We start from the raw sequence: 25,882 nt of genomic DNA, 5'->3' as shown, positions 1-25,882 counted from the left end.
TTCAATGTTATATTGATGAATTAAAAAAATGAACTAATTATATGAGCCCATCTTATGCAAGAGGATAAAAACGCTTTGATTATATTGATATAAGCAATTCATATTCAAGATTGAATTTTGACCATTACATGTGATACATATTGAATACTTTCATAGAAATTTTTTATTTGAAATTTTTTTATAAGAATCTGGTGTATTATTTTGAGATAAACTGGTAATATTTTTTTACAAAAATTATATTCCTAACAAAAACATTTTATTAGATATTAACAGGCAAGTAGTTTTTACATACTAAAAATCAAATGATACTGACATAGAACAAAAAGACATCCATGTCTTTTACCTAATTTTCACAGTATTAGCTTTGTACAACTAATGTACTCCGAAAAAAAAAAAGCTTTGTACAACTGATAATTGTAGACTCAATTGATATGTATTCTACCATATACTCTTAGAGATGTCAATTTGAGTGTTCGAGCAGATTTCGAATACAATATTTTAGGTTAGGTTAATGTCGGTTTTTGTGTGTACATAAACATTATGATAATCTGCTACCAGTCTCCTGAGAGACCATCTTTTTTAGAGATGCCTCTTAGCTCCAGTCTGTTAGAGATTAATGCCTGCTCTTACTCTATATTTTTTTATGGGCCGACCTAAACAGAGATGATTTTTCAAAGAGACCCTCTCTCACAAGAAATTACGTTTTATATGCGGGTTAAGTTGGATTGAGTCGAGTCAAATTTAATTTGTGTTAATCGTGTCAAATTTAGATGGCTCTTACTCCTGTACCCTTGTTTAACATATCAATCTCTTAAAAATTATTTTATTTATTTGTTTGTTTTTCAACTATCTAATTCCTGAATTCCAACCCAAGATAATGAAAATACCAAAACTTTAGAAGCAAAATAATAAAAAAAAAAAAACTAATTCCAATCAAAAATTGATGTTGATGTATTTTGAAAATCATTGAACTACTGAACTAGATCAAGTACACAGATATTCATGAATATTTGGTTGACTGTCAGATTAGCACTAAAGGAAAGGAGAGAGACATAAACAAAACTACAATCAAAGGAAATTTAAATTATTAGTTTAACTAATTATGCATTAATGACCCAAAACCTTATAAGATTAGCACAAAAACCTGATCAGAATCACATGATTCGCTAATCAACTTGCAAATTGCGAATTCAAAATGCTATTTTTGAACCATATTAAGTAAATCGCGAATTTAAAAGGCGAACTAACTAGTGAATTATGTTTCACCGAGCCTGATACATAAATCACTTGACTTATTCTTCTATATTAACCCCTACAAAGGGTTGTTAGATCTTCAAGCGTAGAAGTAAACCTGGTAGAAGGCAATGACATACTACCAATTTCACTTAATGTTTTTCTTGTGTGAAATGCTTGCTTAGATGATTTCTTGCAATGAGCAATAGCTCCTTGGATTAAAGAACTTTCCATCTCTGAATTTGCACTACTACTTCTCTTTAGCATCGGGAAATCATTCAAACCATTAGAATTGCTTGAATTATTCGATGAACATGAGGATGAAGAAGAACAAGAAGAGGGCGATATAGATGAATACGAAGTTGTTAATTTAGTCGTTGATGAACGACGTTTAAATACCCCGGAAAATGATCTCCTATGACAAATTTTAGCTTCCTTAGCATCATTTTCATTAATTTGTGGGATTTGGATACATGGATGTTTCTTAATTCCTTTGATATGCTTCTCAAAATCATCCTTTTTCGAATTCAAATTCGAATTCAACCCTCGATCTTCTTCGTTTTTAGCAACTAAAGAACATTGTTGATGTGATTTTCCAAACAAGGCTTTAATCTTAGTCTTAAGCTTTTTAGTCCAAGACTTCTTTCCATGAAAACCCCCCATAAACCCTTTATTATTTTCATTTGCATATACAAAAAAATACTCTTGGGGATTAATTTCTCTACTAACCTGACAAGATTCAACAGGAGAAACATTACATGACTCAAAAGGAGTAGTACTTGTTATTGGGGTGACAGCAGTATGTGTGCCCAAAGGAGTACTAAAGAAATCTGCATTGAACATCTTTGGAGTAGAATCTTCTAGAAGCTTCTCGACCATTTGCAGGCGAGGTGGAAGGTGGAGAGGGAGCAACTTTCCCATGTAGAAAAGCTCATCAGCAGGGGATGTTGTAGTATCTCGTTCAACATTGATCGTCGATCCCATTTGGAACTCGAATTCTCGAGGATTTTGTGAGGGTGCAGACAAGGTTGTTGTGTAAGAACTTACTTCCATGTCAATGTAATCATCATCTTCTTCTTCATCTTCTTTTTCTTCGTATTCTTTCGCCTTTTCATGTTTACCTTCATCCATTTTATGTTCATTTAGATTGTAAGAGCAGCAATCCACAGCCATTATATGTTAAATCACAGTACTTTAAGGCTAGAAATGGTGTATTTAGAAGCTGTAAGACTGAATGTGAAGGCAGGATAAAAAGGATATGAGCTTATATCTTGTACATAGATTATATAATACCTACTTTATTAGCAGAGGCGGAGAAAAAATTGACTCCTCGTATGTATCTTATCATAATTTTCTATCTCAGTATAATTGACTATATTATGTACTCATTTCGTTGTTCTTCCCGTTTAAAATATTCTATTTTGCAAGAGAAATTTGATTTAGATTTTTAAGACATATATAGATATAAAATATATCCATGTAAGGTCTCATTAAATTCGTCTTAATGTATTCTTTTTTATCATATATTTTTTATAATTTTTTATAATGCGTATTTAGAGATATTAAGGCACGAAAATTACTTTGAAAACTATGCAAAAAGTAAATGGAAACAATAAAATAACAAAAAAAATATTATTTAATATTTGAGACTTTTTATTTTTGCAATAGATTATATTATTTATTAAATTTTATAAAAGAAAAAATGGATGATGCCAAAGTAATGAAAAGAAAAAAGATATTTTTTTGAGATATATTTTTTGGGATGTAACTGTCAGAACTGAGAAGTAATAGTGAAAACTCTGAGAGCTTCCACTTATAAAATTCAGAGCATCATAGAGAGATGTAGAGAAAATTTATCTACTATATGAAAATTGAAATGGGCCAGTTTCTGACCCATCTGTCTTAATTATTTGTAGTATTTTCTAGGCTATAAAACATCACAAATTCTTATTCTTGTGTGAAATAGCTATATTGTTAGTTAAGTTAAATAGTCAAACTAATATAATTATTAGCATATATGCTCTTTATTTAATATCGTTTCACTGAAAGACGGCCTCTCACTAGAATAACTCATAAAACATAGTTTTACCTTCTTGTAGACTCTTGGGTCACTTAGTGACAATGGACAAAGCTTAATTAATTAATATTATCATTAAATTATAAAATTAATGATGTTACTTTACTTATAAACTGGGGTCTATATTGGACAATATAATATAATTTTAAATTATTTTGCATTAGAAAAACCATAAAAAAATTACTAAACAAAACTAGTGTCTGTATTTAATTAAGCTTATCAGGCTTCAACTGATTTGTAAAGTCATTGGTTTTATGCATTTCCTTTTGCTCATATGGTGGCTGACAAACTCTTTTCAGAAGTTACTTGAAAGATGAGAATGTTCTAACCACATTTATAAAAAACTTTTGAGTAAAAGGAGGGAAAATAAAGAAGAAATATATTCTTAAAGATAGATAAAAATACATGCTAAATGTATTAGTTTTAGAGGCAAAGTTAAGTCTTTAGGGAAGTGAGACCAAAATTTTCATATTAACGTCACAAAATTTAAGAGATGTAGATTACAAATATTTAGAAGTTTAGGATATTTGAGCAACATTGGTTATGTTGACATAGAGACTAGCAAGCTAATATTTCGACTATAGGTCTTTATTTGATTGTTCAGGCGGGTTTTAGGTATAATATCTTGGGTCGAATTAATATTAGTTTCTTGAGTGCATGTAATTATTTTGACAATTTAATGTGATTTTTATAATATAAGTTATTTCTGATTAGGTTAGATCATATCCGATTTTAGTTAATCGGGTCAATTTTGTACAACTATCATTGAATGTAGAGTTAATATAGTTTGTAGGCCAAATATCCAACATATACTACATTTTAACTTATCTTTGAGGATGGACTGTGGTCGATTTTCACCCACTAATAGCTCCACCCTTTGTTAGTTAGCTTTCAAAGCATCTGTACTTGGATTTTTCTTATTTAGAAAAACTAGAATGAATCCCGACCTTTTGTTTCTCCAAAGAAAAGCCACTAAAAAAAAAAATTTGAATCTTGTATCAGCTAAAATAAGTTTATCTTTTTCAAATAAAATCTTCAAATCAAATCTCATCTAATTCTTGCATATCCTAAAATAAAACAACACAAAACATAGTAAAGAAAGGAAAAAGGGTTTATTCTCTTGGGACTTAGAGCAATGCAATGAAGGTGAATTGATATATTTTTGGTAGACTAGCTTTTGACTCAAATTTTGAAATATTAAAATGGGCTAATACAATCAAAACATATTAAGATTAAAATAATGGGCAAAGGGACAAGTGCATTCAACCATAGCTCTTCTTTTTCTATGAGTTTTACTGGATTTCTGGAATGTTTCTTGTCTTCTTTTAACTCTTGCTTCTTTTTTATTAAAAATTAAATTATAATCTTCGATGGGTTTTTTTTTTTTTTTTTTATTTTAAAGTATCACTATGATCTTCATTGTCTTTTTCTAAAGCATCACCTTTCCCTGCTTTTGGTAATTGTATTTATTGTAGTAGTATTGTCAGCTCAGCTAATGTATAATAAATAAGTAGTAGTAATAAATAATAGTAATATTTGTATTACTCAACATATATTAAAATTTTAAAAAATAAAAAAAATAAAGTATCACAATATCAATCCCAATGCCTTTTCGGATTTTGCTATGTTCAAGAATCAAGATGGTATTTATTCTATACGATGTTACAAAGTACTGGTGTTTGTATTGGTTTTGGTATTAACTCAATGCCTCGCATAAAGTTAGAATTTAGGGAGAGAGGTATTGCGCAAATCATATTTATACCTCTTCAAGGGAGAGAGTAGGATAAATGCACGCGCTCAAATTAAAATATCAAATAGTGAAAGCCCTACAGACGGTTAGTACCAAGATAGTGTAGGAGAAAACACCTGTAAAACACAAAATAAGCTAAACTAATATTGAACAGTTAGGAAAAAAAAAATAAATACGCAAAACTAAGATAGACAGAGATAAGTGAAGGGGGACTATTAGAAATCTGAGACACGAATTCGACGTCACCAACTACTTTCTACTTTTAATTTAACTCGTTTAATTTATTTGAGTAATTATGTCAAATTTTTATATTTGAACATATTCTTCAACTTCAACTCTATTTTACTCTCTATAGTAACTCATCTAATCTAATTTTTTATCTGTCTCACATGGATTGAAAGGTTATGTTAAAGATATGTGATGTAACCATGCGAGTATATAATTTTGGTTGCAACATCATATATGAAGGTTTAAAATGATAGTTCAACTTAAACGAATTTTTTCTATACAAAATTTATTAGTTATTAAATGTAAGTTTGAAAATTTACGAAAAACAACAAATATTTAAAAGCTAAATTATATTATAAAATAGTATGCTATTTTTAATGAAAATTTAGATTTTGGAAAGAAAAAGTGTTATTGGCATTAGGGGTGATAGAATATATCTTCTCTATTTTTTTTACCTGTAATATTTTGCTAGCATTTTTATTACTTGCATCATGTCTTTAAATAGTAAAAAAAAAATGCTTAATTTATTAGTTACTTCACTTTATTTGTGTGAGCCACTTCTAATCCTTAAACAAGGGTAACAATGATATTTTTCTCTACTATCAAACAAAGCTAATTATACTTTTCACATAAAGTTTAATTTATCTAATTTAATATCTCACAATTAGCTCTTAGGGGTGTTTGGAATTGCCTTTTTTGTTAACTTTTTTTTACCAAACATCTTCATATTGCTTCTGATAATAGTTTCAGCTAACATTGATTTACCAAATACTCCCTCTGTCCCGTGTAATTTGCATTAAGGAAAAGTGTTGTTTTTTAAGAAAAAGGTGAATAATGGTAATAAATGAAGAGAGAGAATGAATTGTGTAATTAAAATTAAAAGAGAATTAAATTTTATGTACGAGATGAAAAGGAAGTGGGGTGCCATAATCCAATAATAGAAATAATGCAAATTAAGTGGGACGGACCAACATAGAAAATGCTGCAAACTAAATAGGACGGAAGGAGTAGACCCTTAATCTCATTGCAATGACAATTGATATTTTACTATAATGTATCAACTACCTTAATCTATTATCTATAAGCAAATATATTTTGGTCCAAGTTTAAAAAAAAGCGAATAAAATATAACATATTATGAGATTTCAACTATATGACTGTAACTATATGCTTATCTTAATAATGGTTAACTATATTCTTATCTTAATAATGGTTGAAGCCTTTTTATACTATATATTCTATGAGGATTTGAATTCAAAATATATTCAACTTTCTAAGGTTAGCCACATTCATACACCAGATAAATGGTTATTAGAACCTTGTGAAAATCTTATGTATGATCAACAAATGCATTAATCAAAGGTTTGTTAGGAAGTAAGATCAAAAAGATATACACAAATTTTTGTGAAAGTGTCTTTTAAGTTCATCAAACATCCCAGGGGTAAGAAGCCTTTTAAGTTCTTCAACCACTGGGCTGAGCTGGAGGGCTTTATTGATAGTGTCTCTAAAGTGTGGGGTGACTCTGTTCCGGGTTGTAGAAGTTTTCAAATTACGGATAAGCTCAAATGCCTGAAACCTATCTTGAAAGACAGACTTCAAGTCAATCAGTTGCAAGCTCTGGTGATGCAAGCAGAGGATGATCTTCTCAATGCTCAAAACGAACTCCATAAACACCCTTATGATCCAGAACTCTCCTCAAAAGAGTATGCTGCTGCTGATAGACTTAGGATGGCTAAGAATGACCAAGGTGTAACACCCTGGCCCCTCGGACCGCTGGTGACTACTCATGGAGACTGTAGACTGGCCCCACAAACCAACACAAGTCTTTCCAGCGCACTTTGGCCTCACTCGTGCGCACCCGGGAACACTTCCCAGAAGGTCACCCATCCTAAGATTGCTCCCCACCAAGCACGCTTAACTATGGAGTTCTTAGCAAATGGGCTCCCTAGAAAAGAAGATGCACCTTGTTGATATGAGTAGGCTATCAATCCTTTTTTTTTGTTTCAAGCTAAATCTGGGGTATTCCACAAGGTACTTATGTCAGCCAGTTAACCAAATTGAATTGGTTGAAATTTGGAGATGAGAATTCCTGCTACTTTCATCAGAGCATTAGACAAAGGCAAATTGCTAATCGAATTCTCCTCCTTAATGAGAATGGGGCTCTTGTTACTAACATCAGAAGAATTCAAGAGTCTTTTTTTTTTTTCTATCAGCAACTACTGTGTAATAATCTTCACTGCCGAAGGCTTATGGACATGAACGTTATTAGAAAAGGGCCTCTGTTAGAGAATTCTCACCATGAGCAACTTTCTCTTTGCTTCTCGGCAGAGGAAATCAGGAATGTGCTATGGAGTATCCCTGACACAAAAATTCCGGGCCTGGATGGATACAATAGCAAATTCTATAAAGCTGCTTGGTCCGTTATAGGTGACGATGGTATTGAGGTTGTTCAACAGTTCTTCAGAAATGGGAAACTTCTCCAGGCCTGGAACACTACTGTTGTTCACCTCATCCCCAAGGTCCCTAACCCTAACAATCCAGGTGACTATAGACCAATTACTTGTTGTCATACTCTATATAAATGCATTACTAAATTGATTTGTAGCAGACTCAAATTGGTTCTTGGTCATATTATTAGTCCTTCTCAGGGTGCCTTTGTGGAAAGGCGTAACATTATGCATAATATACTTCTGTGCTAGGACATTGTAAAGCAATATGGTCGGAAACACTGCCCTCCTAGTAGTTTACTGAAGATTGACTTGAAGAAGGCATACGTTACTCTAGAATGGGCTTTTATTAAAGATATGTTGATCTCTTTCAATTTCCCTTCCCACTTTATTAATATTGTTATGACCTGTATTAGCTCAGCCCAATTCTTCTTGATCCTAAATTGAAGACCTATGCCTCTGTTTAGATCAAAGAGGGGAATCAAACAAGGAGACCCAATGTCCCCTCTGATTTTCGTGATTTGTATGGAGTATCTTTCTAGATTACTAAAGGTTGCTGGGGATCATGTGACCTTCAGATTTCACCCAAGGTGCAATAGGCTCAAGCTTAACCATCTCTGCTTTGCAGATGACTTAATGATATTTTGCCGGGGTGACATGGCTTTTGTTAGAATTTTGCTTGATAAATTAGAGATTTTTGCGAACTCCTCTGGTTTGGTTGCCAACTCTTCAAAATCTGACATGTATCTGACATGTATGCCCGCTTTGTTGAAATAGTATATAGTGGATTCTTGTAATATTCCTTTGGGTTCTATGCCTTTTCGCTATCTAGGGATTCCGCTCTCTTCCAAACATATTTCTGCAGTTGAATGTGAACGTCTTGTTGTTAGAATGACCGTTAAGATAAGATCATGACAAGTCCGGAATCTCTCTTATGCAGTTAGGCTACAACTTGTTTCTTCTGTTTTGATGAATATCACAAAATTTTGGTGTCAAATCTTTGTGTTGTCTAAGAAGGTGCTAAAACATGTGAATGGAATCTGCAGAGCATATCTCTAGCATGGGAAAGATGATTCTGAAACCCCTGGAAATATGAATTGGGCTAAGGTTTATACTCCAAAAAAGCTGGGTGGCTTGGGTATTCGTAACTCGGAAGTATGGGATCTAGCCGCAGTGGGTAAACATGTATGGCATATATCCTCTATGACTAACTCCATGTGGGTCAAATGGGCGCATGGTGTCTATACCAAGGGTAGAAACTGGAGGGTCTTTAATCCTCCCATAACCTCAAGCTGGGCTTTTAAGAAGATATGCAAGGTTAGAGATAGGCTGGGTTAATGGACGCATAATAGCTCTTACTCTATTAATGAAGTCTATCATGAGCTCTTAGGGGTTGGACAACCAGTTGACTGGGCGGGGTTTGTGTGGAATAGAAGCTCCATTCCCAAAGCTCGATTCATATTATGGTTAGCGATGAACGAGAGATTGAAGTCTAGGGACAAGCTGGCTGCACTAGGGCTCATCCCTACTGACACATGTCCTTTATGTGGTTTGACATCAGAATCTCACTCTCATCTGTTTTTTGCTTGTAACTATAGTTCTCAATGCCTTCGAGACATATTGACATGGGTGGGTATCAAGGCTCCTAATGACTCCCTTGCTTATTTTGCATCTCGAAAGTGGAAGTGGTCTACAGCTAAGAGGAAGATTGCTATTATTTCCCTATGCAGTCTTATGTATGAAATTTGGTGTGTTAGGAATGACTCGGTTTGAAATTTCAAAGTCCCTATGGTAAGTAGGGTTACTAGGCAAGTGAAACTTGCAGTAAAGAGTAGAGTCTTGCATATTCCAATCAAAAGCGTTAATATATAAAACCCTTGGATTAGAAATCTTTTGAACTATAAGTAAATAGAGTATACTTTATATCTAACTACTTTGCCTTATTTTGTTTTCATGGAGCTCTAATCCCCCTATGCACATGAAGAGTAGAAGTTGGAAAACCCTTCCTAAAAGGAGTGCCCCTCTTTCATGCTGATGCAAAAAAGGGAGATTGTTCTCATATTTAGAGTACTATGTACTGTTTTGTTTAGGCTTAATGAATTTTTTTTTATTCTAAAAAGTGTAAAAATTAATACTAAAGTCTCTTAATGATAAATACTCCCTCATTTTAGTAATTTTTTTTTATTTATGTATTTTATCTCATTTTTTTAATTAATTATGTCAGTTGATTTATTTTGTTCTATTTCCTTTTATGGTTTGTCGTATTTAAAATTTTAGCAAGTAAAAGTAAAATAATTGTTAATTTTACAAATGAAATTCTGTCGAAATTTCGTCCATTAGTTGGTACCCCTGGGACTCTGAACCCTGGATCCACCACTGCCTTCTATTCAGTCTACTTGTCCGAGTTACCTTTATCACACTTTCTGAGGTAACATTTTAACCTTTAATATCTATAATTGTATATAATTAAAAATTATGAAAAGTTGATATTAATTATCTTTGCATTGAGACGAATAAAACAAGATCATATTTGATGATATTTTAACTTATAGATTAAAAATAAAATACAAATTAAAAATAATTAGTAAATAATAACTAAAAACTAAATAGGACAAGTAATAAGAATAAGAGGAAGTACGTTACATTTTAATAAAAGTCAACTAAAATTATGCAAATAAATTATAGTATCATTTTTTTTCTAAGGGCATATTCTCTGGGTCGTAAACTTTTGAATTAAAGTGAATTTAAATTCAGTAAATTAAACAAAACTAAATGTAATATTAAAATATGGGAGTAAAAAAAGTGTGTTGAATTGAACAGAAGAAGTAGAGCTTAGCAAGACTCCAAACTTTTGTGTTGAATTAATAAAAACTAAATGTAATATTAAATTTTTACTACTGAATTGATAACAATACTCTAAATTTTTACTATAAGATATTTTAAAATCTGATATATGAGTATATCGAATCCAATAAATGCATAGAATGACCCTAAAATATAGAGAGAATGAATTTCATTTGTAATTAAAATGAAAAAAAGCAAAAATAAAGAGATTGTAGACTTACCACCAATCAACCATAAAGTCGGTATTATTATTAAAAAACAACTACCAAAAAAATACGTGTTGTGTAACCCTATTTGGATTTGGTGTTGTAACCTATTGAAGTTGGTATTATAATATATTAGAGTTGGTATTATAACCTATTAAAATTGGTATTTGTAGCTGGCGTTATAACCCATTAAAGTTGGTTTTGGAGTTGGTATTATAACTAGAGGTGTTCAACAGGCCAGGTCGGAACAAAATTTAAATGGGACGAGGCGGGTTATGTCAAATGATAAATGGGTCGGGGCAGGTCAAAGCCCATTTCAATACGACCCACTTTGACCCATTTTTTAAAAGTTCATAAAATAGTTATTTTTTATTTTATGGTTCGTTGGGTCAATTCAACTATGTATATAATAATTTCATATAAAAATATAAAAAGAAAGTGGTAAAATATTTTTTACAACCAATTTCTTTAATTATCCCACCCGACCCAACCCTTTACGCCAAGGCCCATTAATGACCTGACCCATTATTGACCCAACCCGCTAATGACCCGTTAAAATGTGACTCGACCCTTGACTCGTTGGGTCGACCCGCTCCCTTGAACACCTCTAATTATAACCTATATGGAGTTGGTATCATAACCTATTGAAGTTAGTATTATAAACTATTAGAGTTGGTATTATAACTTATTAAAGTTAGTTATAATACCAACTCTAATGGGTTATAATAGGTTACAATGCCATCTCCAAAATACCAACTTTAATGGGATATAATACCAACTCTAATAGGTTATAATACCAACTTCAATAGGTTATAATACCAACTTCAAATAGGTTATAATATTGATTCCAAATACCAACTTTAATAGCTTATACACAAACTCTAAATAACAACTTTAATAGGTTATAATACCAACTTCAATAGGTTATAACACCAACTTCAATAGGTTATGACACCAACTTCAAATAGAGTCAAACGCGCGCGTCAGTTTTTAGGGTTTTCTCTTTTTTTTAATTGTTGGGCCTGGGCCTAGAGAGCCGTCTCTTATAAAGATGGTCTCTCAGGAGAGGCGCTGTTTATTTTGTTATTCATCTGTTCCATTAGATTTGCATCAAAGAGAAAAAGGGTAATAAATAAAGAGAGAAAATGCATTGTGTGGATGAATTAAAAGAGAGTTAAAATATATGGATGAGATTAAAACAAAGTGGTGGGTCATTGTCCAAAACTAGAAATGATCCAAATTAAGTGGAACAGACTAAAATGAAAAATGCTGCAAATTCGGTTGAACAGAGGGAGTATATCTTATAAATTATGTAATTTAATCTATTATTTTGAGCATTTATATATTAGGTAATGATAACTAAAAGGTATAAAAAAGTTATTATTATAAAAATATGCTATTGGAAGATTCAAACAAAATCCCATTTGACAATATTTTTATTACACATTAGCCGTAACATATCATAACATCATAACATATACTAAAAAAAATGTAAAATGTAAAATGTCTTCATTCTAAAACACTTGCCATTTAGATTTTTTTGATTGGATACTCAATGTTTGATATTGGCTTACGTGGCAAATAAAGTTGATAAACATGTCATTTTTAGTCTCTAAAAAATTAATTAAACGAGTAACTTACCATTTTTGAATTAACATATACTAAACATTAAAAAGAATGTCAAATGTCAAATGTCAAATGTCAAATGTCTTCATTCTAAGACACTTGCCATTTGGATGTTTTTGATTGGATTCTCAATGTTTGATATTGGCTTACGTGGCAAATAAAGTTGTTCAACGTGTCATTTTCAGTCTCTTTATAATTAATTAAACTGAGTAATTTACTGTTTCGAAAACAACATAAACATACTGATTATGACTTAAATTATTGATTCAAATTTATTACATATCGTAAATTTACCTTCTTTATAAACTAAATAATTATTTACTGTAAATTTATCATCTTTATAAACCACATGATTTGAATATATCTTTTTAAAAGTAATGAGCTAAAAATTTTTGCTCCAAAAAATAATATAAATAATATAATACTAAAAAATAACATGGGTTATACTTTTACTAAAATTTAGCTAACATAAAAAACAAGTGGTTTAGCAGGTAGCATCGAACTTTCATGAAATCCCAGTAGTAGCACTTTTTATAAGATTTTTCCACATGGTAGCATCTAGTTTATGCCTTATCTAACTGCCGTAGCATTTTCCGTCAAATTCTTGTCAATTTCTATTTAATTCACCATTTTAACATTTCTACCCTTATTAAGTGTTGGTTGTTGTCTTTATAATTTGCTCTAAACCTTTTTTATGCTTTCAAATGTTTAATTTAGCATTTTGACGTTTAATTCATTGTTTAATTTATTAATGATCTCAAATGTTTAGGGTAAATTGTAAAGACAAGAATCAATACTTAAAAAGGGTAGAAACGTCAAAATAGTTAATTAAATGGAAATTGACAAGAATTTAATGAAAAATGCTACGGCGGCTAGATAAGACATAAATTGGATGTTACCATGTGGAAAAATCTTACAAAATTGCTACTACTGGCGATTCATGAAATTCGATGCTACCACGTAGAATTTCCCATTTGAATATTAAAATTAGACTTTTAAAGGATTTTTTTGGGGAAAATTTTGTTAAATGATTGGTTAATTAAAGAGCATTTAAAAATTCCTTGATCAAGGAAATTTATGAGCAAGCAATTGTGAACTTTTCAAATGACCTAATTCATTAAATTTAAATAGGAGTTGTAGGTAGCTTTTATTGGAGCTTTGTAGATTAGTAGTAATAATTACAAATAAAGTATAAAAAGAAAAAAATGAGAAGGTAAAGAGAGATAACTCTTTTAGAATAATTACTTAGTTAAACGATATAATTGACAAAAATATATGTTTAAAAAAAGGCTTTATTTTTATTTATTTCTATATCTTATAATAAACTTAATTAAAAATTTAAAAATATTAGCTATAATTATTTTCATTAGTTTTATTATCGTTGTCACATGGTTGCATTTTTTTTTTCAGAATACTAACTATAAGTATCTTGATTACTAATATTATTTGTCAAGAGTAGCTAATTAATTTATATATTAACAAAATTATTAGTTTCATATCGTTTAAATTTTATATATAATGTCAAAGATTTTGAAAAGGTTTATTTACGTCATTGTAATCAATTTTGTGGTTTTTAACTTTCGTAATACTAGCTAGCCTAAGATAAATAACATGTATTAGAGTAAATTGGCAAGCTACTCTTACAATTTGCTATTTTACGTAGTAATATCAATAAGACAACAACAGCTTGGATCGAATAAATTATCGTAAACACATTGTTATAAATGATAGTATTATTTTTTGCTAGAATTTCTTAAATAAATAAACTACTAAATAAAGAAAGTGAACAAAATAAAAGAACTAATTTTGCTTTTATAGTTCTGAATCACACGAAAATTGAATAAGTACGTATATTAAATTTTTTGACTTTAAATACCTTTTGACTAAACTCGATCTACTAACATTCAACATGAGAGGTTCTAGGCACATTTAAAATGTCCGACCACTCATAACCCCTAAAATATACTCGAGTTAAACAAAATAAGATGAAATTGTCTAATAATAATTAACTAAAAGCAAGCGGAGATTATATTCAGTTTGACAATTAACAGTGAAAAGAGATAAATAACGAAGAGCAAAAGAAGGCAGTAATGGATGGAATAAGGCAAAAATGGCCGACCATCCCAGAAAAGAAGGAAAGTTGGAAACATAGTTAGATATTAGAAGAAGTGGAAGTGGTGTGTAATGTGTTGTAAGCAAGAAACATGGTGCGCCTTTTCCTTTTATTGTTGTTGAAAAGAAACAAAGAAAGTCGAATCATGAATGGGACTCACAACTCTCAACACCACTAGGCTGAGGAGCCCTCTTCTGCAATCATTCTCTCATTTTGCCTACTCTTTTACTAGAAGAGAAACACTTCTTGCCATTTTCACCCACCACTAGGGGTGTTCAACGAGCCAGGCCGGTGAGCTTTTTAGAAGGATTTTGTACAGCCAGTCTCTTGAGAGATCGTCTCTATGAAAGATGTCTCTCAAGCTCAACCTATTAAAACTTAATGCCTACTTATTGTTTCCCTAATGCTTACATCATCCTTAATGCCTACTTGTATCATTCTTAATTCTTATTTGCCGTATCCTTAATGCCTACTTACAATATCTTAAATGTCTATTTACAAAATCCTTAATGTCTACTAACATTATTCTTAATGTCTACTTACATTATATTTAATGCCTACTTACCGTATCCTTAATGCCTACTTATAATATCCTTAGTGCCCACAGAATAAACGTGCAATACTTACAATATCTTAAATGTCTACTTATAATATCCTTAATGCCCACGAATAACACACTCTATACTATCCTTTATGGGTCAGCCCAATTCGAAATGGTCTCTCAAAAAGACCGTCTCTCACAAGAATTTGTGGCTTTTGTAAGGGACGGGTTGAAAATGGATCGAGCCTAAAAGGACTCTAGTCCCTCTACTATAATTAAAATGAAGCAGACTATAAAAGGGCTTGATAAGGGTCAAAAACAAACCCTTTAAAATAGCATAATTGATGGATAATTTAACTATTATAAATGTCTACCAATAGTGATTATTGAGTTTTTAGGGCCTTTATCCAATTTGACACATATTTACTTAAATCCGGTCCACTGAACACCCCTACCCACCACCATCTAACCATTGCTAATTAGTAGGAAAGCTTTATCATAAATAAGTTAATTAAATAAGCAATGCAATCCATAATGTTGAAAAAATAACACACATGTGATTCCAAGTTGAAAGATTAGAAAGGGGTTGACTACATATAAGCTTGATGGACTACTCCTCCTAATACCAATTGGTTTTAAGATGGAACCTCATTAGATTTGTGTGAAATCAACTCTCATCTTATGTGGATTTGATAAATATGCTTCTAATAGATTTAACATTTTACACATATCAGTAATTTGAATACACATAGACAACAACTATGTTAGAGCCTTAAACCCAAATATATAAATGGTGATTTGATGATGAATATGGGTAAACTTACACTAGTACAAGCTGATACTATCAAACAAACCGTTTTAAACGAAATCGTTAAGTTTAGGATGATACTATCTACTTAATGCCTGATAATTTACAATAGTACAAGCTGATAGTTTCCATGTTATAGTAATTTTTCTCAGCTAATAACAATACTTGATGGGAGATAACGTGGTTAGTAAACTAGTGCAAACATTATCAGTTTATAGTTGGAGTCTGCTTCCCGACTCGGTCAATCCACTCAAATTCCATTTTCAACTTCTCGATATCAAAAGCTCTGATTTTTGAATTGTCTTTCCTGAATGAAAAAGATTCCAAATATTTCATTTGAGGCAGTTGAAACAAATACAGACTTGAACACCCCAACAACGGTATAACCACTGTCTAAAAAACAATTTCTACAAGTACTACATTTTATCAACCTAGCAAAATTTCCTTCTTTGATATACATGTGCTCTTTCAAGTTTTCCACCACACTAAAAGTGGTCACAATATGCAAATAACAAAACACAAACAAATCAACAGATAAAAATTACCTATTGATATTGATAGTCAATCCCTCGTAATCAAGAATGCCCAACAATTATTATTGTCATTACAACTGAAAATTATCGGAAATCGAGAGACCTGGGCTTCAAAATCGAGGTATTCCTCCTCCAAATTTCTTTAGGAATTCGATAGTCTGAAAACTTCATCTTCTCCATGTGATGCCACATTTGAGTTGCCAAGTAGTCAAAATTATATCACAAATTCTTATGAGAGACCATCTTTAATTGGACTGGTTCAAAAATGAAAATATAAATTAAGCTTTTTGGTAGGCATTAAGAATATAGTGAATAAGCATTCAGAATATTGTAAGTACTTAAGTACTTACTCAGTGGGCATTAAGTATATTGTAAGTAGACATTAAGGATATCGAAAGCAAGCTGGTAAGCTAAGTTTCTCGGTAGGCATTAAGAGTATTGTAAATAGACATTTTAAGAACTTTTTCGATGGGCATTAAGTGTTGTAAAATGTTACTTTATTTATCAAATAAACAATAAATTAAAGTTACAACTTTATAGAAGGAAACAAATTACATATAACAATCAAGAACCATACTTATGTATACCACCGAGAACTCCGAGAAACTGATCTTCAAACCCGAACAAAATAACAAGAAGATTTTGTTTGAACTTAATATTAATTCTAGGCAAGATGTTCTTTCCTAAAACATCATTTCCTCCCTACTACGGTGCTTTGGAATAAACCGGAAATATGTTCTGAGATATAAAGAATTACACTAAATTCCTGGCACACGGAATCTAGAACGATGTAAGGAAAACTTAAATGGAAGAAGATACGAAAAATTACAATCGAGGATTGCAAATTCTCTATGTAAAGTGCTCGAGAAGAAAAGAAATCAGAAATTCCTTCTCATGTGTCAAATAACCACACAAGCATTCTATATTTATAGAATAGCTTACACTTTTTCACGAAGCAATATGTTACTCCATGAAACACAAGATTGGTTCACGAACTAATGTCGTCTTTCAATCAAACTATCCCAATATATTTGTTTAATATAACCATATTTAAGCGTTGGTAGTTTCATTAAAACTAATAAAACGGATAAACTAACTTTGCAAAGAAGAATCCGCAAAACAGAAGGCAACTCGCGAGCCACGATTTGGGTCGCGAGCCGCGACCTGCTGTTCCACAAAACAGTAGCTTTCCTTCCTTTCTCGCGAGCTGCGAGTTGTTTCATGATCTGTGAACACTACTTTTTGCTAAAAACATAAACTTTGCAACCTTGGGATATTCTCAATTTAATTTATTTAAATTAATTTATATAAATTAATTTTCGATGACTATTATAAGCTCTAAATGACAACAATCCTCCCCCATTTAGAGTTTATAATCCTTTTCTTCTTTCGCGATCCATAATCTCCAACCCATTTCATGCATCAATGCCAATGTCCTTCCAGATTGAATCGACACCTAGTATCACGCATCTTTACAATTGATCATATCCCTTAATGTCCTTCCGGATTGCATTAAGCAGATATATCCAACCAATTGAAGGAGTAGTACACATGAAATAATTCATTAAACTCACATCTGTGACACGTTAAAGGCCATGTGTCCATATCTATTCATAAGTTCAATGAAATCATAAGTATGCCCCTTGATTTCGTTGAGGCGGCCAAACCCCGAACTTATATAGGTAGCTTCTCCTGATTACCATGCTTTCATGAATAAAGCACTCAATCTAGAGATCTTCTAAACTCTAGAAATTGGAGACCTCGAGGGACTACTCTACTACCTCGTTATTCAACATTACGAACAAAGCAACTAAAGGGTCTCAAAATTGCTTCCCAACATCTGATGAGCGATCAATGCACATTGAATTTAAGACTAGATGTTTCTCCTAGCGTTGAATTGGCTTTCGCTCATGGTGTTCAAGATGGCATAATAAACCAATTCCTTGAGCCGAAAACTCAAGGGAATTCCTACTCAGTGGCTTAGTAAACTGATCTGCCATATTGAGTGTAGTATTAACATAGTCAACAGAAATGAGCCTTCCCTTGATAAGATCATGCACAAGACTATGTTTTAGTGCAATATGCCTTGACTTACCATTGTATGTTTGACTATACGCTCTATTCAAAGCCGAATCACTTTCACTATGAATAGCCACCGGTGAAATTGACTTAACCAACAGAGGGATCTCATACATGAGATTTCTTAAACATGTAAGGGACAAACCGGTGAAATTGGCTTAACCATTGTGAGTTTCTATGTTTGTATGCCAAGAAGTTTGTGGTGGATGAGGACATGAGGTGTTAAGGGACAAAGTACAACATATACATCAAAGTAAAATATATCCACGGGGAGGCAAAACATGTAAGGGCACTCACAATGTAGGAAGCAGACTAAAATAGATAATAAACATTCTATTACACATTCTGTTACCCCAATGCCATTAATTAACTACCACCTAAAGTGGGGTTTGGAAAGCTCAGAGGTACGCAACCTTACCCTTGTTAATGATAAAACTAACAAAGGAGTTATTTGTGATTGACCCTTGGTAGCAAACGTCAAGTGCAATTTTATGAAGTCTACATGATTCAATAAGTCATTTTACTTTAGTCTATTATAATCAAAAACCAAAGAACTATAAATCATTAGCCCCATCTCACAATGGACATAAAAGAGATAACAAGTGACCAAAATATAGTTCTTACATACCATCAATTTAAAGATTCACTAAAACCCTTAGATTTCGGGCTAGCAACAAACCAGTGTATGAAAAAGAATTGATGGCTATTGTGTTCGTCATTCTAAAATGAAAAGATTACCTAATGGGAATGAGATTCACGGTGAAAACTGTTTAAAAAAGTTTGAATCATCTCTTTGAAGTTTGAACAAAGGGAAATCAATGGAAATTATCAGAAGTGGGAAATAAAATTGATGGATTTTGACTTTGCCATTAAATACAACCCAGACAGTAGCAATCTGGTGGCTGACGCCTTCTCTCGCATTCCCAAGCCAGTCATAGAGTTATGGGCTATATTAAGTTCGTGTGGCATTAAGTACTGGGGACTATTGAAGAAACAAGTCTTAAAGATTATTACATTGGTGCCAATTCGAGAGGCTGTGTTAATAGGGGAACAGGCTCCTGCAAGATGCACTTTGGAGAGTAACATTTTATATTTCAAAGGAAGGTATGTAATTGCGAAATCCTCACCCTTTATTTCAGTTTTATTAAGGGAGTACCTGTAACGGATCGTTCTTTTCTAATGTAGGTTTATTATAAAATATAGTAAGTAATGCTAAGCGGAATTCTATCGTACCGTGATTATTGCGAAAAACAAATAAGACAAAACAGAATTTTCAATAAAAACAAAGAAAACTTAAATCATTAAAATATAATTTTACGTATTACATCTTTCTTTAATACATAATTATCGTTTTTACATACCCGTAATATAAACTACATATATACTAACATCACACAGACAATACTATAGCTTCTTAATAACTTCATGTAAAGTTACCTGCAGCATCTGCTCCCGAAATATGGGAACAGCCGATGGAAATCGGTCAGCTTTAAAAAAAACCGAGTATAAAAACTTACCGCAACTATACAAGTATGGATAGTATATGCACGACAATTAAGTAATAAGCAAAAATAAGTGCATTGCAATAAATAATATGCAAGGTATCTTATGTATTATAGGGAATTCATTTTTATATTAGATTCATTTATATATATATATATATATATATATATATATATATATATATATATATATATATATATATATATATATATATATATATATATATATATATATATATATATATATATATATATATATATATATATATATATATATATATATATATATATATATATATATATATATATATATATATATATATATATATATATATATATATATATATATATATATATATATATATATATATATATATATAACTTCTGGTCCTTCTGCTTGAGTACCAGGGCGTGATTTACTAACACTTCTGCTTGAGTGTTAGGGCGTGGAATCCGATTACTTATTTAATGAATGCAACACATATGATCTTTGTTTGATATATGTAAGGGCCTGTTAGGGTGAGGTAAACCAAAACCCCTAACTTAGTGGGAGTCGTCACTCCTCCAGTACAATGTTGCTCGAGCCACAGATCAGGTTAAACAACCTTACTGTGTTCGCCGTATTTTACGTGCCGGAAAACACGTCCCACGTTTTTTACATGCCGGAAGCATGGTTCGGCATTTCCTTACTATCAAGCCTTTTTATTATCATGTTACTGTTTTCATATAAATGCAACATTACAATAACATACAATAGAAATAAATTCATTACGACTTACATACAAATAATCATTTATTATTATTAAAATCAAAACTAAATGGGTCTTTAGTATTTATTTATAAATAAATTTCAATTATGCTTCATTATTTTCTTAATAACTTATTTTTAGATTTAATACATGAATAATTAATTTCCTTAAGATTAAAATCTACATGAAATATTTTAAAATAAATAACTTATTATTAATTGAGTTGGTGTATATTCTTATTCACCAAAATAAATTAATTTTAATTATTATTTTCATTTTTCTTTCTTTTTGCCTACAATAACAATTTAGATTATTAATTTATTTCTTTAAAATTTAAATATCACAAAATTTTACAAAAAAAATAATTTAAATGAAATGAAAATACAGTAACACTAAAATAAATTATTTTTTTTCCAGAATTATTTATTTTTAACCAATTTATGAATTTTCTTATTTTATGCGTTTTTTAAGCAAAAATTAATAATAATATTTATACTCAACTATAATTCACGAAATTAATACACAACTTATATTTCGTATATATATATGTACAGAAAAATTTTCGTTTAAAAATATTAATGTTTACTATTTTAATTAAAAGTATTTCAGATTTTGCGGTTTGTTTTTTTAGAAAAAATTAATAATAATATTTATACTCAATAATATTTCACGAAATTAATACACAATCTATATCTCATATATATATATGTACAGAAAACATTTCGTTTAAAAATATTAATATTTACTATTTTAATTTAAATTATTTCAGATTTTGCGGTTTTTGGCAATTCAAAGAATAAATCATATAAATTAAATTACAACGAATTAATTCACCAAAATTTGCAGAAAATGAAATTTAAATATAATAAACACATATAAAAATTTATGGGCATAATTTCATGTAAATAAATATATGTAAGAATTTATACCTTCAATAATTTCACTATTAATTATTGTAGAATTTTTAGCCACAAAATTAGCTTTCTCCCCTTGAATTTCTATAATTAACACTAAATACAATTATTAGAAAATTTTTGAGAATTTTTAGGAATTTTCCTAGGGTTTTTAGAATTTTTTTCTTTTTCTTTAGCAATTTGCCTTTTATGAATAAATTTTCTGAAATTTTTTTTTTCTCTCTACCTATTTTTCCCACGGCATGCTTTAATTTTTTTTTTTTTTTAATTCTTCCTTCATGGCCAAGAAACTAAAGATAAGAACTAAAAATAATCTTGCCATCTAAGAAAGGACCAAATTATAATCATGCCATGTAGCCTCCTTGCCGCCATCATCCAGATTTTTATTCTCTCTTTTTTTTTTTTTTTTTTAAATTATTATTATTATTATTATATATATTTTTATTTTTAATCATAATTTAATATAGGAAATAAAAAGATTAAGTTATTGTAGGTAATTTAGCTAGACCTAATATTTAGGTAATTTATTTTAAGAGAAATAAATTATATATAAAAGAAAATCGAGAACTTAAAAACGATTGGAATAAAATTTCGAAATGGCATTAAAAAGAAAATAATAAAACGAAACGATTATTGAATTTGTCAAAATATTTAAGATTAAGAAAAACGGTCTGTTACAGTACCGCAACTCTCCTTTAGGGGGTCATGCAGGGAGCTTAAGACATACCTTAGATTGGCAGCTGAATGGTTTTGGGGAGGTATGAGAAGGTATGTGAAGGAACATCGGGTCTGTCTACAAGCCAAAGCAATCAACCAAATTCCAACAGGTCTGTTGCAGAATTTACCTATCCCTTCCAATGAGTGGGAGCTTATTACCATGGACTTCATAGAGGGCTTACCAAAATCAAATAGGGTGGATTCCATTTTGGTAGTAGTAGACCGTCTCACTAAGTTCAATTACATTATCGCCCTTAAGCACCCTTTTAAGGCCCTAACAGTTGCTGCAAAATTTGTAAAGGAGATAGTGAGATTACACAAGTTTCCAACATCTATTGTATACGATCAGAATAGAGCATTCACGAGAATGTTTTGACGTGAGTTGGTGGAAACATATCTGGGGTGCTTTGCAAGTAAACAACCAAGAACATAGGCTAGGTGCTTGCATTGGACTGAGTTTAGTTACAATACTTTCGGACATTTAAAAAACAAATATCTTCTTTTTAGGCCTTGTATGAGCGTGTTACCCCTCACATCGTACGTATGGGTCATCAACAAACGACATTTGAAACTCTGGACCAACTATATATATATATATATATATATATATATATATATATATATATATATATATATATATATATATATATATATATATATATATATATATATATATATATATATATATACATATATATATATATATATACATATATATATATATATATACATATATATATATATATATACATATATATATATATATATATATATATATATATATATATATACATATATATATATATATATACATATATATATATATATATACATATATATATATATATATATATATATATATATATATATATATATATATATATATATATATATATATATATATATATATATATATATATATATATATATATATATATATATATATATATATATATATATATATATATATATATATATATATATATATATATATATACATATATATATATATATATATATTTTTTTTTTAATAATTATTATTATTATTATACTTTATTTTTAATCATAATTTAATATAGGAAATAAAAAGATTAAGTTATTGTAGGTAATTTAGCTAGACCTAATATTTAGGTAATTTATTTTAAGAGAAATAAATTATATATAAAAGAAAATCGAGAACTTAAAAACGATTGGAATAAAATTTCGAAATGGCATTAAAATGAAAATAATAAAACGAAACGATTATTGAATTTGTCAAAATATTTAAGATTAAGAAAAACGGTCTGTTACAACTCTTCCCCCCTTAACATAGTTTCGTCCCGAAACTTGAACCTAAATGAACAACTGGGGATAGCGTTCTCTCATATCAGTTTCACTTTCCCAAGTTGCTTCTTCGACATGATGGTTCGACCATAGCACTTTAACTTGAGGTATTCTTTTATTCCTCAATTCTTTCACTTGACGATCCAAAATTCTAATTGGTCTTTCTTCATAAGCTAGGTTTTCATCAATTTGGAGGGGTTCGTGAACTAACACATGGGATGAATCGTGGATATACTTTCTCAACTGAGAAACATGGAATACATTATGAACTCTAGCTAAACCCGGGGGTAAAGCTAGTTCGTATGCCACCTCCCCTACTCTTTTCAAAATTTCAAAGGGTCCGATAAATTTAGGGCTTAATTTCCCTTTTATCCCAAAGCGTTGGACTCCTTTCGTTGGTGAAATCTTTAGAAATACTTTGTCACCTTCAGCAAATTGCAAAGCTCTGCGACGGTTGTCTGCATAACTCTTCTGTCTACTTTGTGCTGCCTTCATATTCTCTTGCACTACCCTCAAGCTATCAATAGAGTCTTGGATAAGATCTGGTCCTTCAGGCACATTTCGGTCCATCTGATCCCAACATAACGGCACTCGACATTTTCTCCCGTATAAGGCTTCGTTTGGTGCCATCTTGATGCTGGTTTGATAGCTGTTGTTGTATGAAAACTCTATCAAAGGCAATTTCTGTTCCCATGAACCACCAAATTCAAGAATACAACATCTCAAAAGATCCTCTAATGTCTGGATGGTTCTTTCGGTTTGGCCATCAGTAGCCGGATGAAATGCGGTACTTAAACATAGCTTCGATCCGAATGCTTCTTGCAACTTTTCCCAAAATCGAGACAAAAATTTTGGGTCTCTATCAGACACAATTGTTCTCGGTATTCCATGTAATCTTACAATTTCTCGAACATAAGCATCAGCCAATTGTTTTACTAACCATGTTCCCTTTATTGGCAGGAACCTTGCAACTTTGGTCAATCTGTCAACTATTACCCAAATTGTGTCATTTTCTCGTTGCGTTCTTGGTAATCCAACTACAAAATCCATGGATACGGAATCCCATTTCCACTCAGGAATTTCTAGTGGTTGAAGTAGTCCAGAACTCTTCTGCCTTTCAAATTTCACCTTCTGGCATATCAAGCATCGAGATACAAAATCAGCTACATCTTTCCTCATACCTTTCCACCAAAATAATTTCCTTAATTCTTCAATCATTTTATCTCTACCAGGGTGTAAGTGAAACATTCCTTGGTGTCCTTCCTTCAAAATCTCTTTTTTCAACTCTGTGTTGTCTGGTATACACATTCTCCCGTTCATTCTTAGTTCACCTTTCTCACCCACTTCGAACGCTTCTGTCTCTTTTCTTTGAACTCGAATGATTAACTCGATTATCTCGGGATCTTCTTGTTGTGCTTCTATAATTCTTTCGAACAAAGTCGGTTGTATAGTCATTGCTCCTAAATATTCAACAACTTGATAGTGATTAACAATTTCTAGATTTAACTTCTGGATTTCTCGGTATAATTCCCAAGGTACCGTCATTATAGCATTTACAGATATCCTCGGCCTTCTGCTTAATGCATCTGCCACTTTGTTTGCTTTTCCGGGATGATAATTTATGTCAACTTCAAAGTCTTTAATGATTTCCAGCCACCGCCTTTGTCGCATATTCAGCTCCTTCTGAGTGAAGACATATTTCAAATTTTTATGATCAGTGAAGATCTTGCATGGTACTCCATAGAGATAATGTCTCCATAACTTCAGAGCAAAAATTACAGCTGCTAGTTCAATGCCGTGTACTGGATAATTCAACTCGTGTGGCCTTAATTGCCTTGACGCATAAGTTACTACTTTGCCTTCTTGCATTAGCACACATCCCAAACCTTCCTTCGATGCATCACAATATACCTCAAATGCTTTCCCACAGTCGGGCATGATCAACACAGGTGCCGTCGTAAGTCTCCTTTTAAGCTCTTCTAATGATTTACTCTGCTTCTCGCCCCACTGAAACCGAACTCCCTTTTTAAGCAACTCAAACAACGGTCGGGCAATTTTAGAAAAATTTTCCACAAACTTCCTGTAATAGCCTGCCAAGCCTAAGAAACTTCTTACTTCAGTAACACTCTTTGGATTCGGCCGTTCCATCACTGCTCTAATCTTTTCAGGGTCAACAGAAATTCCATCTTTCG

General features: G+C 31.2%; 2 protein-coding genes across 2 annotated transcripts; both read right to left on the bottom strand.

The window, feature by feature from the left end:
- Window positions 1–1,117: 1,117 nt before the first annotated feature.
- Window positions 1,118–2,627, bottom strand: LOC130802403 (probable membrane-associated kinase regulator 4). The gene has a single exon (XM_057666411.1). The coding sequence runs from the start codon at window positions 2,404–2,406 to the stop codon at window positions 1,306–1,308; it is 1,101 nt and encodes a 366-aa protein (XP_057522394.1). The 5' UTR covers window positions 2,407–2,627; the 3' UTR covers window positions 1,118–1,305.
- A 20,985-nt stretch (window positions 2,628–23,612) lies between these two features.
- On the bottom strand, window positions 23,613–24,540 carry LOC130802407 (uncharacterized). Its single transcript, XM_057666417.1, has one exon. The coding sequence runs from the start codon at window positions 24,318–24,320 to the stop codon at window positions 23,700–23,702; it is 621 nt and encodes a 206-aa protein (XP_057522400.1). The 5' UTR covers window positions 24,321–24,540; the 3' UTR covers window positions 23,613–23,699.
- Between the last annotated feature and the right edge of the window lie 1,342 nt (window positions 24,541–25,882).

Source organism: Amaranthus tricolor, chromosome 16, assembly GCF_026212465.1.
Source record: "Amaranthus tricolor cultivar Red isolate AtriRed21 chromosome 16, ASM2621246v1, whole genome shotgun sequence".
NCBI lineage: Eukaryota > Viridiplantae > Streptophyta > Magnoliopsida > Caryophyllales > Amaranthaceae > Amaranthus > Amaranthus tricolor.
The sequence above is the reverse complement of the archived record's forward strand: the minus strand, read 5'-3'. Positions and strand labels throughout refer to the sequence as shown.